General features: G+C 42.7%; 1 protein-coding gene across 8 annotated transcripts in view; it reads right to left on the reverse strand.

Moving 5' to 3' along the window:
* Positions 1-13590, reverse strand: part of LOC6545510 (heparan sulfate 2-O-sulfotransferase pipe) — a 39739-nt gene that overhangs the window by 10641 nt on the left and 15508 nt on the right. For 6 of the 8 annotated variants that reach the window (XM_001973288.3, XM_026977881.1, XM_015157510.2 and 3 more), the window contains exons 2-3: positions 9570-9736; positions 3956-4014 (exon numbers count right to left, since the gene is read on the reverse strand). In XM_001973288.3, coding sequence (XP_001973324.2) covers positions 3956-4014; positions 9570-9736 — 226 coding nt within the window. Of the gene's footprint in view, positions 1-98; positions 434-489; positions 645-716; positions 1562-1681; positions 2077-2461; positions 3028-3955; positions 4015-9569; positions 9737-13590 lie in introns of those variants that run through there. The other 2 variants (XM_015157504.2, XM_015157507.2) reach the window with 2 other exon arrangements.

Below are 13590 nucleotides of genomic sequence, written 5' to 3' on the forward strand. Positions count from 1 at the left end.
GACACAGCAGGTCTTTTCAGAAAGGCAATAATAAATACAAGGATAATTTTGACAAAAGCGAATGCGAGTTGTTTAAAGTGTGGAACAAAACTATAATTGTTCGGATTCATTTATTTAAAGTTTTTCTAGCAGTCCTGAGTTTTCTCGCTTTCTTATACATTTCATACTGGCTTATCACTTTGTTCCTATCAAAGGTATGTGTACTAATAGTCCTCATTGTATTCGTTTTGCTGTTCCGGCACCAAGAGATAATCATCCTCCCCAAATCGCTTTCCATGACTTAAAGCGGCATACTGAAGATACAAACGCTGTTTGCAGAACTCGTAAAACTCGATCTCGTTGGTGAGATTCTTCCTTAGAATGAGTCTAGTTTCATCGCTGACGATTCGAGTGACATTGTTGCGATTTACTCGCGACAATCGGTCCTTTCCCACTGAAAAAATTAGGCGCATTCAGATACATCCTCAGCTTACATCGTAAAACTCTTACAGTAGTAGGCCACTTTGGCATTGCGGAAAAATCGCGGTATATACGCCTCCAGGACGGAAAGCGTTATATTCGTATCCTCCCAGGTGCCCACAACCGCGTACTCCGTCTCCACTGTCCGCTTGGCCTTTTGCATGGCCGCCTCCGAGTTGAAGGGCCTATCCAAAGTTATGGGTTACAAGCTTACTAGCTTACTAGCTTACTGGCGTCCCTATCTACTTCCTACTTACATGCACAGCTTCTGATTCATGCCGCAGAAGAAGAGCGTCTGTCGTCGGTGGTCGCCCACCGGATTCTTGACCTGCATTTGGGTGAACGTGCAGTGGGGATCCTGGTTCCGCACACAGGTGTCCAGGTCGAGGTTCATGAACTCGTCCGAGGGCGTGTCAATGGCCTTGTCCCCCAATTTAGCCTTCATATCGCGGTAGTACCACGGAGCCCGAATGTAGTAGTGCCAGCTGATGATCCGATCGATGGGATCGCGGATCAGGTTGATATAAATGGGCTTGGGCAAGTGGAAGCGAGTGAAGTTTATGTAGGCTATGTGTTGGCTATATATATGGGGCTTTGGTCGGGTCAGGAGTTCTGCTATAAGATCGTTCTGCCGCTGCCTATTCATCACGATCGTCTCGTGGGCACTGCCCTTGTTCCGAGCATGTGTAAAGCCATTGATCTTGCCCAGGCGAGCCATCAGTTCCATCAGCGATTGACTGCCCACTTTTGGCACTCGATTGAAGAAGACAAAGTCCACCTCGGCGTACTTGGTGTTGTTCAGTAGATCGGCTTTGAAGTTAAAGCCTTCGTCGTCACTGGTTCCCACTTCATTGGCCAAGTCATCGTCGTCTTCCTCGACTTCATTCTCATCGTCTTCGTAGTGCACCTCATCTTCCTTGGGCTTGTTGTCGGGGACAGCTAGTTGTTTGTCATGGGTCGCCTTGTGATTGTGACCATCGATATTTCCCTGGTGATGCATATGATGGTGGTGCGAGTGGTGATCATGATGGTGTCCATGTCCCGTTGGACCTCGCTGCTCATCCTCGCTGCTCCGGCGATCGTGTACATTATATCCGACCTTCTGCATGGATGATAGGCTGTGTAAGACTAAATCTGTGCGAAATCTACCGAAGCTAGCCCAATCGAAAGGTTACCAAGGATTAGAATTATACCGGAAAGATCGAAAAAATCGAAGCAGAACGAAGGTTAGCATAGTTTTATTACTCTTCCACGAAGCCTTAGTGACTAAATTCCTACTAATTCCGCAGCCTGGGATCTTCTTCCAGCTTCAGGGCTATATATTGCTTGTACAGTCGATGCCTGATGAACTGATACAACTCGATTTCCCGGGTGAGGTTTTGGCTGAGTATGGCCCTCGCCTTATCACTGATACCGGGTCTGTAGGAATTCATGTTTACGTTTCCCAAGATTTTCCTTAAGGCGTAGTATTCGTCCTTGGCCCCGCCGAAGAATCGTGGAATATAACCCTCTAGAACCGACAGCGTGGTGTTCGTATCCTCCCACGTTCCCACCACTGCGTAGTGCTTCTCCACATTCTTCTTGGCCCGCTGCATGGCCTCATGGGAGTTGAAGGGCCTGCAGTTGGTTGGGTTCACTCAGTTCTCGTTCATATTTCTTGAGATTGTGGGTGGGGCTTAAGCCACAGGAGCGGTTGATCAAAATTAGGAGTTTTTTTAAAGAAACTTTGTCGGACTTTCTATTAATCTAAAAGCTTGCAAGGTTTCCGAAAAATGTGAAGCGAAACATAAGTATTCTTATGTGAAATAAACTAGTTATCAAATTGGGACTTTCCTTGCCCTTTTCCACAAAGAACTTGATTTGGGATGGGCTCAAATATTATGGAACGTTTTTTTTCTTGGGATCTTTTCAGAGAAATTTATCTTGATATCACTTGTAATTCCCGCTTATGAAACAACCTCTCCTATAGCCTGTACCTCCCATCTCTAGGTCGCCTACTCACATGCACACCGCCATGTTCTGACCGCAGAGAAACAGTGACTGTCGCCTATGATCGCCCAGATTGCCCATTTCCATTTGCTCGTACACACACTCGGGATCGCGTTCCTCGATGCAGCGGTTAAAGTCCTTTTTGAGCCAATCTATGTCGGGTAGTGGAATGGCATCCCCGAACGCATTCCTTCTTTCGCCGAAATGCCAGGGTGAGCGGATATAGTAGAACCAGCTGACCAGCCGCTCGACGGGATCCCGAACCAAATTGATGTATATGGGCCAGGGTTCGCCCAGTAGGTCGAAGTCCAGGAAGGCCACGTGCTTCGTATAGCTATTGGCTTGGGTGCAGTTGACTACTTCGGTGCGGATAAAGTTTTTGGCGAAAGCGTCGTGCATAATTACTACTTCGTAGACTGCCCCGGCATCGCGCCGTGCCTGGAAATTATTACGCTTGCCCAGGATCTTGAGCAACTCCATCATCTTCTCGCTGCCGGTCTTTGCGACCCGATTGAAGAACAGCGTGTCCACTTGGGCGCGAGGGGTGTTGTTCAGCTGGGCGGTGGTCAGGTGTTTTAGCTGCCGGATTGCAAAAGTTGGGAGTGCTAGTTGGAGCAGGTTGCTTGGTGTTGGGAGCACAGACACAGAGTTACACGCACATAAACGAGTCAAACACAAGTAGGACAACATGTAAACTTTAATAAAAATAGTCTTTAAGCGGTTGGCGTTTTATTTATTTTTTGTTCAATTTACTCAAGCAACAAACAAGGCACCTGGAGGCATCCCATCATCTTAGAAATTTCGCAAGAAGTTGCTCCAGCACAGCTGGGTATGTGGGCATAAGTATTAATCCTCCCCGCAACAGACACTTACCTTTACTATTTAATCTTTATAAATCGATTTTCTATCGCTCTATGTCGCAACTAGCTGGCGAGTCAACCAAAAACAGCAAAAAATAATAGGACTGCACTGGCAAAATTCGAAGACAGAGTCGGAGTGTAGTTTGCGTAGTTGGGTTAGTGTTAGACAGATAGATTCTGTAGAGGACAGTGTAGAGCTAACTAGGATCGGAACAGGTATAGTTGTAGATATAGGGATAGCTGATAGTCTACCAGATGGCTAATTGGCTAAACTGTTTAATTCTAGTGTGTGTGGGGGTGTTGTTTGTGTTGTATGTATGTGGGTGGGTGAGGTCTCAACAGGAGAAAGCTACAGATATTATGCGATCCTCGCCAGACACAATGTGTGCGACAAAGAGAGCGCGTGAACGAGACAGAGAGAGATAGACAACTGATGAGGTTTTCTGGGCAGGCAAATGCTAAATGCTGTATGCTGAATGCTGTAGGCCAAATGCAATATCAATCACCAAGGAGCTGAAGCTACCGTGGATGGACTTTCATCGATGGTTTCTCTTTTCCGCTTTATGAACCACCAATAATGTATGCAACAATGTTTACGGCGATGTGGTAAAATGCAGGACATGCCAGGTTTATGGAACTGCGCTTACCTGGCCAGTGCTCTTCAGATATTGGTAGGTGCCGTGCAGGGTGTTGATGTCATCGTGCTCTGAAATATGTCAAAAAGTCGTATTAAAATGTTGTCAGATTAAGTACATATAAAACATGTGCCAAATAATCTATATGCTATAACGACAGCTTTGATTTGCAATATCATAATGAATCACAGGCGAACCTTGCTCACGATTATCCCATTATCGTCTAGCGCCGCCTTAATAACTAATATCAGTTATCATCTCGACCGCAATTAAAGTGAACTACTCGGTGACCTTAAAAAGTGGCGCCAAAAAAGGAAGCAGACCGAGTACTTTTACTTTTCATTTGGGCCCGAAAGTGTTTATGCAATATTCGAATGGGCCAAGTCGAAGCTGAAGCCATTTACAGCTATGATAAATAAATAAAGACGAGTGCAATAAATATGCAAGCTCATGGTGATTCCTTTCACTTTGCCGGCTCTCATGGGATGCGATAGGGATCATCCTCGGCGGATTCGAAAGGTCTCCCCTTTTTCCCATTTCCACATTTTCACATTTCCACCCGGCCCAAGAAGCAAACGCATGCAAATGGCGATTTCTGCGTGTCGTGTGGTCAATTAAAAAACTGATGCCAGGCATTTGTCCATCCGAAGGCGTAGGCAGCCCATACAATTTGAGTCGGGCTGGTAAATGACTGCAATTGATCAGATGGACAGGAGATGCGGAAAACATCTTGATTTTCAAGTGTGGTGTGGGTCGGTCGCACCACTTTTGTTTCGGCCAGGCTTCGGTTTTTATGGCCAAGCATTTCATAATTCGCGGCGAACTGGACAAGGAAGTCTGCGCATATCCAGTCCAATTGCTTTAAACCAGATCCGTTGTATTTGGTCAATTGGGCAGTTTCGGTGGAAAATGCGAGTGAATGAAAGTGTTGCACCAACTGGTTTCAGCCGGGCTTCTGCACAAAACCACCGGCGACAAAGTCACTGAACCAAGAGTGAAACACATTTTGCGGTCGAAACCTTAAAATAGAAGCCTGCTCCCCTTTTTATTTGTCACTTTGCAGCCGGATTCTCTTTCGAGTTTTATGTGTTTTCGTTTCGTGCGGTTTGCAAATTGGGTCACAGCCCATCCAGTTCCATTCGCCTGTCGATTTGCTCTGATTGGATTCGACTTCAGATTTCTCTGCTGTTCTAGTGCGACCTTCAATCTTAGCCTAGCTCCGGTTATTGGCCATTTGAACTGCGAACGAGTCGAAGGTGAACCACGTAGCATATGTCGCCGCTTATTAAGTTGTGGCGTTTAAGAATAAACATGTGAATTCATTGTAGGGTGCGGACTGATCTCGGTGTATTGTGGGGTAAGAAATAAATAAGGCAGGGGTAGTTAATATAATAAAAACACAAATAAACATTTTAATAAAATATGAAATAGTTGTGCCTGTATAATTGTTGTCTGGTGCAACAAACTATAACCGAAACTAAAACATTTTTATGTTATTTAAGTGCCCAATTACTTATAATTAGGTATACCTACTAATTAAAAGCATATACCAAATAGTAATCGAGAATTAAACTATTCCGCATTCCACTCGAAACTGCCTTATATACATAGATATACCTGCCATTCTCAGCCAGACCCACCTTAAACCCCATTCATTAGGTAAATGTTATGTTTCACTTCTCAATCTCTCCATCGCACCCAATCTTAGGATCCGACTCTAAAATTATCCGAGCCCCTTGGGACCGCCCCTGCTAACACAAATTGCTTGCTTGCCTGCATTTTCCGGCTGAATTGGACCTCAGCTCCGAAACATTTTGGCTACCTAGCGCACTTTATACAGTCGAAAAAAGGCATCTAGAAGTGAGATAAATCGTCGGAAAGTCTCTTAAATATGGCAAGCATAACTTATATGATAGATGTGCATTCCTGCATACTTTACAGGGATAGTTTTAGTCTCCATTTAATTTAATATGATTCGAAATACTTTCTCTCTCTGTAGGTAGAGCTACCTCAAAGCCGTTAGTGCTATTTTTATGGGTGTTTGGGTCTGTGGCTTAGTTCGTGTCTTGCGACTGTCTAATTGAAAATAAAGCTGCCCGGTTCGGTAGTGAGCGCAAAGAACTGGTTTGCTTTGCATTTTAGCCAGGGGCAAAGTTGGCATTGCACATTTCTGCTAAGACTGTTGTTAGCGTGCCAGTTGAAGGTGCAAACAATTGTTGCGTTGGTTTCTTAGTACCGAGACAATAGCTGCTGACAGGTAGAGTGCCGAAAAATTCTAAAGAGGGTCGATCTATTAGGTCGAGCGGTGCTGGTGATAGACACAGAGTTCCGACAGATTTGTTAAGAGAAGGGAAAATGATAGATCTTGAAAAATAGTTGGATATCAACCGAAATAAACTATTAAGATTGACAGGCCATACTAATCTGTCTCAGTTCCAATTTTGGTAAACTAAATATCTCAAAAATGCAGTATTCATTGCATGTGAAATAATATTGTTAAACTTGTGTCTTTTTAGAAATGTTCTCTTGTATATATTGCATGTTCAGAAAGGTTAATCATTTAATATAATAATTATCCATTAATAATAAATTTCAATGCGCTAGTTGTTTACAAAACATTAGGATTGCTGTTTAATTGCTGTTTTGGAATTTGTAAATTTCTCCAATAAATCAGCAGACAGCTAACCCACTCCCAAGAATGTATACTTTTCTAAGCTCCGAAAGAATCTTTCGCTTTTCCCATGGCTCGTTAGACCGCGAAATTAACAAGCCGCCAGACAACTTGGCTAGCATCGTTCGGCACCGTTAATTAAGTTAAGTCAAGTTCAATGTTGCCAGCCAAATAAATACGTATAAAAATAAGTCCAAAAAGGCAGGCAGACAGAAAAATCGACATCTGCCAACGGCAACAAACGGTGTCATCATCATCATGATGGCTTAAACGAGCATGTTGAGTACGTCGTCATATTCGTATCTTTATCTCGTACTCGACCCCAAGTCGTGTGAGTCAATTAAATGAAATATTTATGAATGGATGAGCACTGGCTGAAGGTGAACCTTTTTTCCTGCATTTCACACTGTTTATTTCGTTTTGTTTTTAGCACAGAGAAAAACTCCATCACCGTCACGAGGTGCTGTCCATGATTTTCCAAAATATTTTCTTTCGTTTTTCCTAGCTATTTGTTGCATTTTTTTCACCATTAGCCGGCTTTTTGTTTTTTCGAGAGGGGCTAACCGGGGACAATTTGTAACTGTCGGCAATTGACGCGTGCGCAGACGCAAATGCAAGAGCGGCAACAATGAAGATGCCACCAGCTGTGCCACAAACATAACCCACAAGTGCACTCTGGATGGTCCGTAGCATCTGGCCCGACTTTATCCTCTTGCACATCATCATCATCATCATCATCACTCACGGCACAGTGGAAAATCGACTTGGCCTGCGGAATTTCAGCTGGTTTCACTCGGAGAGGGTATTTGGGATTTGTTAGGCAATGAATACATATTTTCAGCCCACAAAAATGGTTCATAAATATTCTTTGATAATTATAAAGGAAGTAAGGTGGCCAATTTTCATTTTCTTTAAATCAACTTCTTGTTTATATGGCTTTACACAATAAGTAGCAAGAGAAGGTATTCAAATTCAAAGTCTCTGATGCTAGTTTAGCAGAAATTAATCGATTGTGCAACAAAGGACATCATTTAAATAGTTTTAATTGTCAGGGTGTTCACATTTCGGTGGCGGAGAAAGGCTTTCTCATTACCACTGTGCTGGCCTCAGCTGACTGCTGTTGTTGTTTGGCAATCACCGCAGTTAGGCGTGAAGTCTTCTGTTTTCTTCTGCGGCCCCTTCCACTCGCATTTTCGACGCGAAAATCAAGCAACCAAGTGGAGATCACTTGCCACAGCTGCCGCTGGAGCTGCGATGTTGGGGCAACTTTTGCCTAATTTGCAAGTGGAATTGCACGGACCGAGCGCCCGCCAAACTTCCGGCATGGAAATTAGGGTTTTGCATTTCCAGGGAGCTTGATTCGATTTTATATTGTTCCGCGGTTGCCTAATGACAGCATTATTAGTTGGTTGCAGCGGCCTAATTTGTGGTTATATAGAGTGGCAGAATCTCAAGTGAGGCCCGGCAAGTTCCATATTTTATTTTATGCCTATGCTTTCAAGTGCGGTTTCTTTTTTGGAATTCGGAGTATGTTTGCCAAACATTGTGGTGGAGCAAATAGGTGTCAAGTGTTGGCTTTTGTGGCTGATGGTAATGAGATCTCAATGGGAGCATTTAAAATAGTTGGGAAATCTTTCCACTCCGAAAGAAGCACAAATTAAGCAAGAGGAAATCGCATTGTTTTTTCAATAAACAGCTAACTTAGCTTGCCAATAAATATTATAAATTATTGATTTATACTTTTATTTTTATTATTTTTAATGGACTCGTAAATAGACGCAGGCACAAACAGACTAGTAATTAGGGTTTTCACGGCAATTAATCCTGCATTTCCTTTTCACATTATCTTTGTTTACTAATTGAATTAATAATATTACAATCAATATGTTTCATTATTTATGTCGGCCACAAATACAAAAACGAGCTTAACCCTAGTCAAAAGGTTAAATTCCCAGTCACGCAGATAATGCCTCTAACCTTTTCCCCAGCGGACCTGTCGCTCCTAAATAATTTATTAATGCACAAAAGTATTGGCAAAAAAGGCCTCCCTATAAACAAATGTATGGACCATAAATAAACACATGCACATTGTAATTAAATTGTGAATCGTACATATTTGCAGCCGCTGAAATATATGTAGGCATCGACCATATACACTGTGTTGTTTTAAATGGCCAGTTTATTAGTGCCAATGCACAAGTACACACAAATGTGTAAATTCTCGCATATTTGAATGTACTCTTTGTGCTGCATTTAGAAAATAGAACATTATTAATTCACGAGCTCTAATTTCGACTAAAACGATCCACTAATTTATGGCAACCGCCAACGCAAAATATTAACAAGGGTCTTAGCCCCCCTGAATCTGTTATTTTTATACCTTTTTCATGGCTTGAGGCTTGGGTCAATGTGGTAATTAAAAATCAATTGGGCGTATCTGGCAATCGAATGCGGCGTGGTTAAGATTGGACGGGTGGATTAGGCCACTTTGGTAATACGTATTCTATAAGAAAGTGGCTTGATGTTGGCTTTAAGTGGTTTACTGTTGGATTTAATGTTGGGGATAAGAAATTATCTTTGCCCTAAGAGAATTATTTTTAATTATTCCTCAAGTAAACAATTTCCTTTCCCCACTTTAATGTACCTAATTCCACTAATATTCCCAATAGCACCCTGTAGTCCGTCCACCGTTTTTATCTCTTCGCACAAAGCTTCCTGTCCAATTCTGATGCCCTGAGCCGATAGGCAACGCAACGCGAATGCAATCGAGCGCAGATTCTGGCCCACAATCTGGCCTTGTGTCCATTGTTCCGCGATGGAAGATGAAGGAGATGAGTTAGGCTGAGATGAGGTGCACTGCGATGCGTTAGATATGCACCTGGGGTAGTGCCAACGGGGGGAAGTGGGGGAAGGGAAGTGGGTATGTGCATCTGAATCTGGGGAATGGTGACTTACTGCCCGCATCGTGTCCGCTGATGTGGTTGCCCGTTAGACCCAGGGCCGAAAACTCGGATGGCTGCAGCTTCACCTCCATCTCCTTGAGGCGACTGTTCAGTTTGTTGGTGTGCATGAACAGGAAGAAGGTGCACGAAATAGCCAGCAGGGCGATCAGCTCCACGGAACTGCAAGAGAACAAGCAAATTAATTGTCAGTCAAAGGTTACCCAAAGCGCGAACAAAGGCGGATGGCGTCCGTTCGCCATTCATAATGGCCATTAAGCTTTTATAATTTACGCCAAATTGGTTTTTAGCAGCTATTATTTCATTTACACTTCGAATTGCTGTCACAAACAGCCAGCTCAGGACTCTCCACGCTCCCCAAATTTCCCCGCATCCTCCACGATTCCCCAGGACCGCCAGGATCCACAGGACTCGGCGGCAGAGAAAGGTGGCATAGGGGCAAAGGTCCAGGCAGCGGGACTACAAAGTGTGCGCTGTGACAACATTTAATTAAGTTCTCAAAAGCCGGAACGGAATGAAACGAAACAACAAAGCAAAAATCGGCGAAGGGACACAAGAAATGCACTGCCACTGGGGGGGAGGGGGGTAGCAATGCAAAAATTATAAAAGAAATTATCAAGCAACTGGGGTGAGTTGTGGGGTGTTGCTCCAAGGAATACCTGTCAGGTTTGCGGTACAGCGCAGCGTTCGAGGTATTTAAATCCTTATGATCCTTATAAATTTTAAATCTCTTGCAATCAAAAAAAGTATTTTAGTGTATTTTTAAAATTTATAAATATAGTAAATATAATAATATAATAATATAATAAATTAATAAATAAATAAATAAAATCGAAATTATTAAAAGCGCCTTTTATCGTTAAAAATGCTTTTATAAAAGCCAAGCTTATAATGGTCATAGTAATAGCTTGAAATGTGAAACCATTTTTTATTTATCCCTATTTAATTTGGTAAGTGCCTTTATCAATTTTCACCTCCGAAATAAAAAAGCTGTAAATGCAGCTTTCATTTCCTTGAACAACTATCCTAACCGATCGATTTAACCAGGTTCAAATCAGTGTATGTTTCGAAAAACGATTCAAATGTGCAAGATAAAAATACATTTGTGCTGTAAAAAATGGAAAATAGGAGTAATGTATATTTTTCTGATCCTCTACATTAACAGAGGTCCCATCAGGATATTTTCCTCTGCAGGACGAAGTCTGTGAATAAGAATAAGAGCAGAGTTCCAGGAGGTGTCTTTGCCTTTTCTGAAATTATTTTGCTCGAGCTCAAACACCAGTTCAAACGACTTTCAATTGTTTTCTTCTATGCATATATTTTCCTACCCAATTGAATTCGCAGCGTTCAGATTTGGCATTACTTTTGCTTGAGTCGGTAAGCCAGGGCGGACAACAATGACCCAGTTGGGAGGGCTTAGCCGAGTTGCAACAGACCGGACCACCTTTTGTGGGTCCTGGTCAGTCGTGGAGCACACACAAAAAGTATATAGTTAAGTTTAGGAGTGTTTTTATTTTGTTTTGATATTTTGCTCTGCCCAGCGTTGATAACAAAACACAGCAGAAAGAAATAGAAAGGAAACAACAAACCTGCTAAAGAGAGTTGGAAAATAAGACGAAGCAAAAATTGCAATGCAAACAATTTTCTTTGGCAACTTTTTAATGCAGCTGTCCGTGGACAGCAGCTCCACTGGACAGCATGGCAGAAAAAAACGAAATTAAAAGCAAAAACAGAGTGTACGAGTATGTATTTTTTATTGTTGGCTTTTGTTGGCATAAATCTACGGGCAGATAGCACGAAAACTGGGCAGACAAACACAAGAAAATTTAAAAAACGGTATCAAAATAATAATGACAATAAATGCGGCGATAGAAGGGTGGCAAGCACGGGAAAGAAACCGGGGACAAATGGGGCTAAAACCGAAAGCTAAAATACACTTGCGATTTGACCACTGAATAATATTATGTTCAAGCGCACATCAAAATTTCTTAGAATATATATTTTATATTATTATTATAATATTATAATATTTTATGTTAGACTTGAGATTTAAAGGTTTCCGAAAGCTATGCTAATCGATGTCCTCTTCATTGAGACTTGCGAACTTTGTGACAAGTACGAAATACCCAATACAAATCTATAATGACCCCCAGCCATCTCCACTTCAGCTTCATAGTCTAGTTTGAGGAGTCTTGTTTAGTTTGTCATCAGGTGCACAGAGTAATTTATTTCGAACGACTGCACTGGAGCTGCTCAGCTGGGCAGAATGTCAAAAAGAGGGAAATCGGGGGAGTCCGGGAAAATCCCGGGTCAGACTTCAGTGAAATGTATCTGCAGGATAGACAGATGCAATTGATAGTCGAAACTGTGTCCAGGGGCTGGCCAGAAGGAAAGGCTCCTTCAGACGGTCACCTGCTGTGTAGAATCAGCTCAAGTTGCTCAGTATATGTACGTTTTTTGAGGAGGCTTCATTTCATTAGCCCACAGTGTCCGCCAAAAGTTTGCGGCTTATGTGCAGGCGAATTTTACGGCTGGCCATTCACGGCCCCGTTTTTTCCCAACTTATTGTTAAAGTTGACACTACAGTGCCACGCAAATCCCACTTAAGCGCTCTGGCCCCCAAAAACTTGTACTTTTTCCTCTGCATATCCCAACTTTGTTACTCACGTACAGTTGCGGTCAGAATAACAGTGTTTCGAAGAGCTAAAGAATAAGATACATTTTTTCAGATGAAAAATCTTTTGGTTGTTTCCTTTTGTGTGCATTTTTTAGACACGGATTAAGAACAATCATACATGATTAGGTTAGATAAACAATAGCTTTGATAAGACTAGCTCCTATAACCTTGCTCGTAGTTGTAATTATATTTTTTTGCCAGCCCCAACAAAAAGGCTGGAATTTATTGACATTTTGTTTGCGACTCCCATCGGATCGCCGGCGTGTAAATGCCGAAAGTTATGTGATTATTAAAATAATTTTACGTGACTGCGTCGACTTCTTTGACAATTCTGGAGGGAAAGTTCAGGGGACTTGCGAGTCGGGGGCTGAAGATATCGGTTGGTCCAACTGCAGTTCGTTTGCTGCCACGTAGCACATGTGCAGGCCATTAGGGACACAGAACCCAGAACCCGGGACCTCGGCCACACTTGGTTCGTTAGCGCTTTTTTTGGGACTTTCAACATGGTATACTATACAAGTATGAATGCGATGCGAGTTCTATTTCCCTTGGTCCGTGGGGTGGAGCCGGGGTGGCCGTGGGCGTGGCAAGCGGGGGATGTGGCTCCAAGAGTAATAGCTTCGAGCTCGATTTCCACAGTGGCACAGTTGGCTACAACTTCATCAAGATGATTGAAATATGTGCGTGCATGTGGGTAATGAGTGAAATGGGACGAAGAGTTATAGACATCGCAGCTAAGCTGCCGTTTGCTGGACCAAATTTAAGATACTATATTTTTGAGTGCTATTATTTTCATGGCAGTTATCGTTTTTAAATATTCTCTTCTTTCAGTATTTCAATCAATTCCAATGGGCAGCTTATAAGTTACCAGCCAGTTCTTTGAATAGTAGATCTATGTGTCTAACTGTTAGTGTGCTGAGCTATTTTTGAGCTGCCTTTGGGCATGTTCTGCATCTAACAGGCATGACTATAGGTACGATTATGCCTACGGCTCATGCATATCCAGCAATTTTTCAGCGAATTCAATTCCCATCTCGGAGCGGGGAAATTGCAGAATCACCAAGAAGTTGCCATAGAACGGAGAGTTCATTGGCCAAGATGATTTCCGTTTATCCGTAAGCATTTGTTGGCCAACAGACCGCACCTTTCACTTCGCAGGGAGATGGGGGAGCGGGCTGAGGGGGCATCGAAATGGAATAAGTCAGCTGCCGTTGCATGCAAATTGCTCGCCATTTCCGCTCATTGTCATTCGACTGCCCATGCACGTAAGCCTAGGCAGCAGCTACCATCTACCAACTGCAAACATAATTTAATTAAACGATGGCAAATTTTCCAGCTA

This window comes from Drosophila erecta, unplaced genomic scaffold (assembly GCF_003286155.1).
Source record: "Drosophila erecta strain 14021-0224.00,06,07 unplaced genomic scaffold, DereRS2 tig00000021-arrow-pilon, whole genome shotgun sequence".
NCBI lineage: Eukaryota > Metazoa > Arthropoda > Insecta > Diptera > Drosophilidae > Drosophila > Drosophila erecta.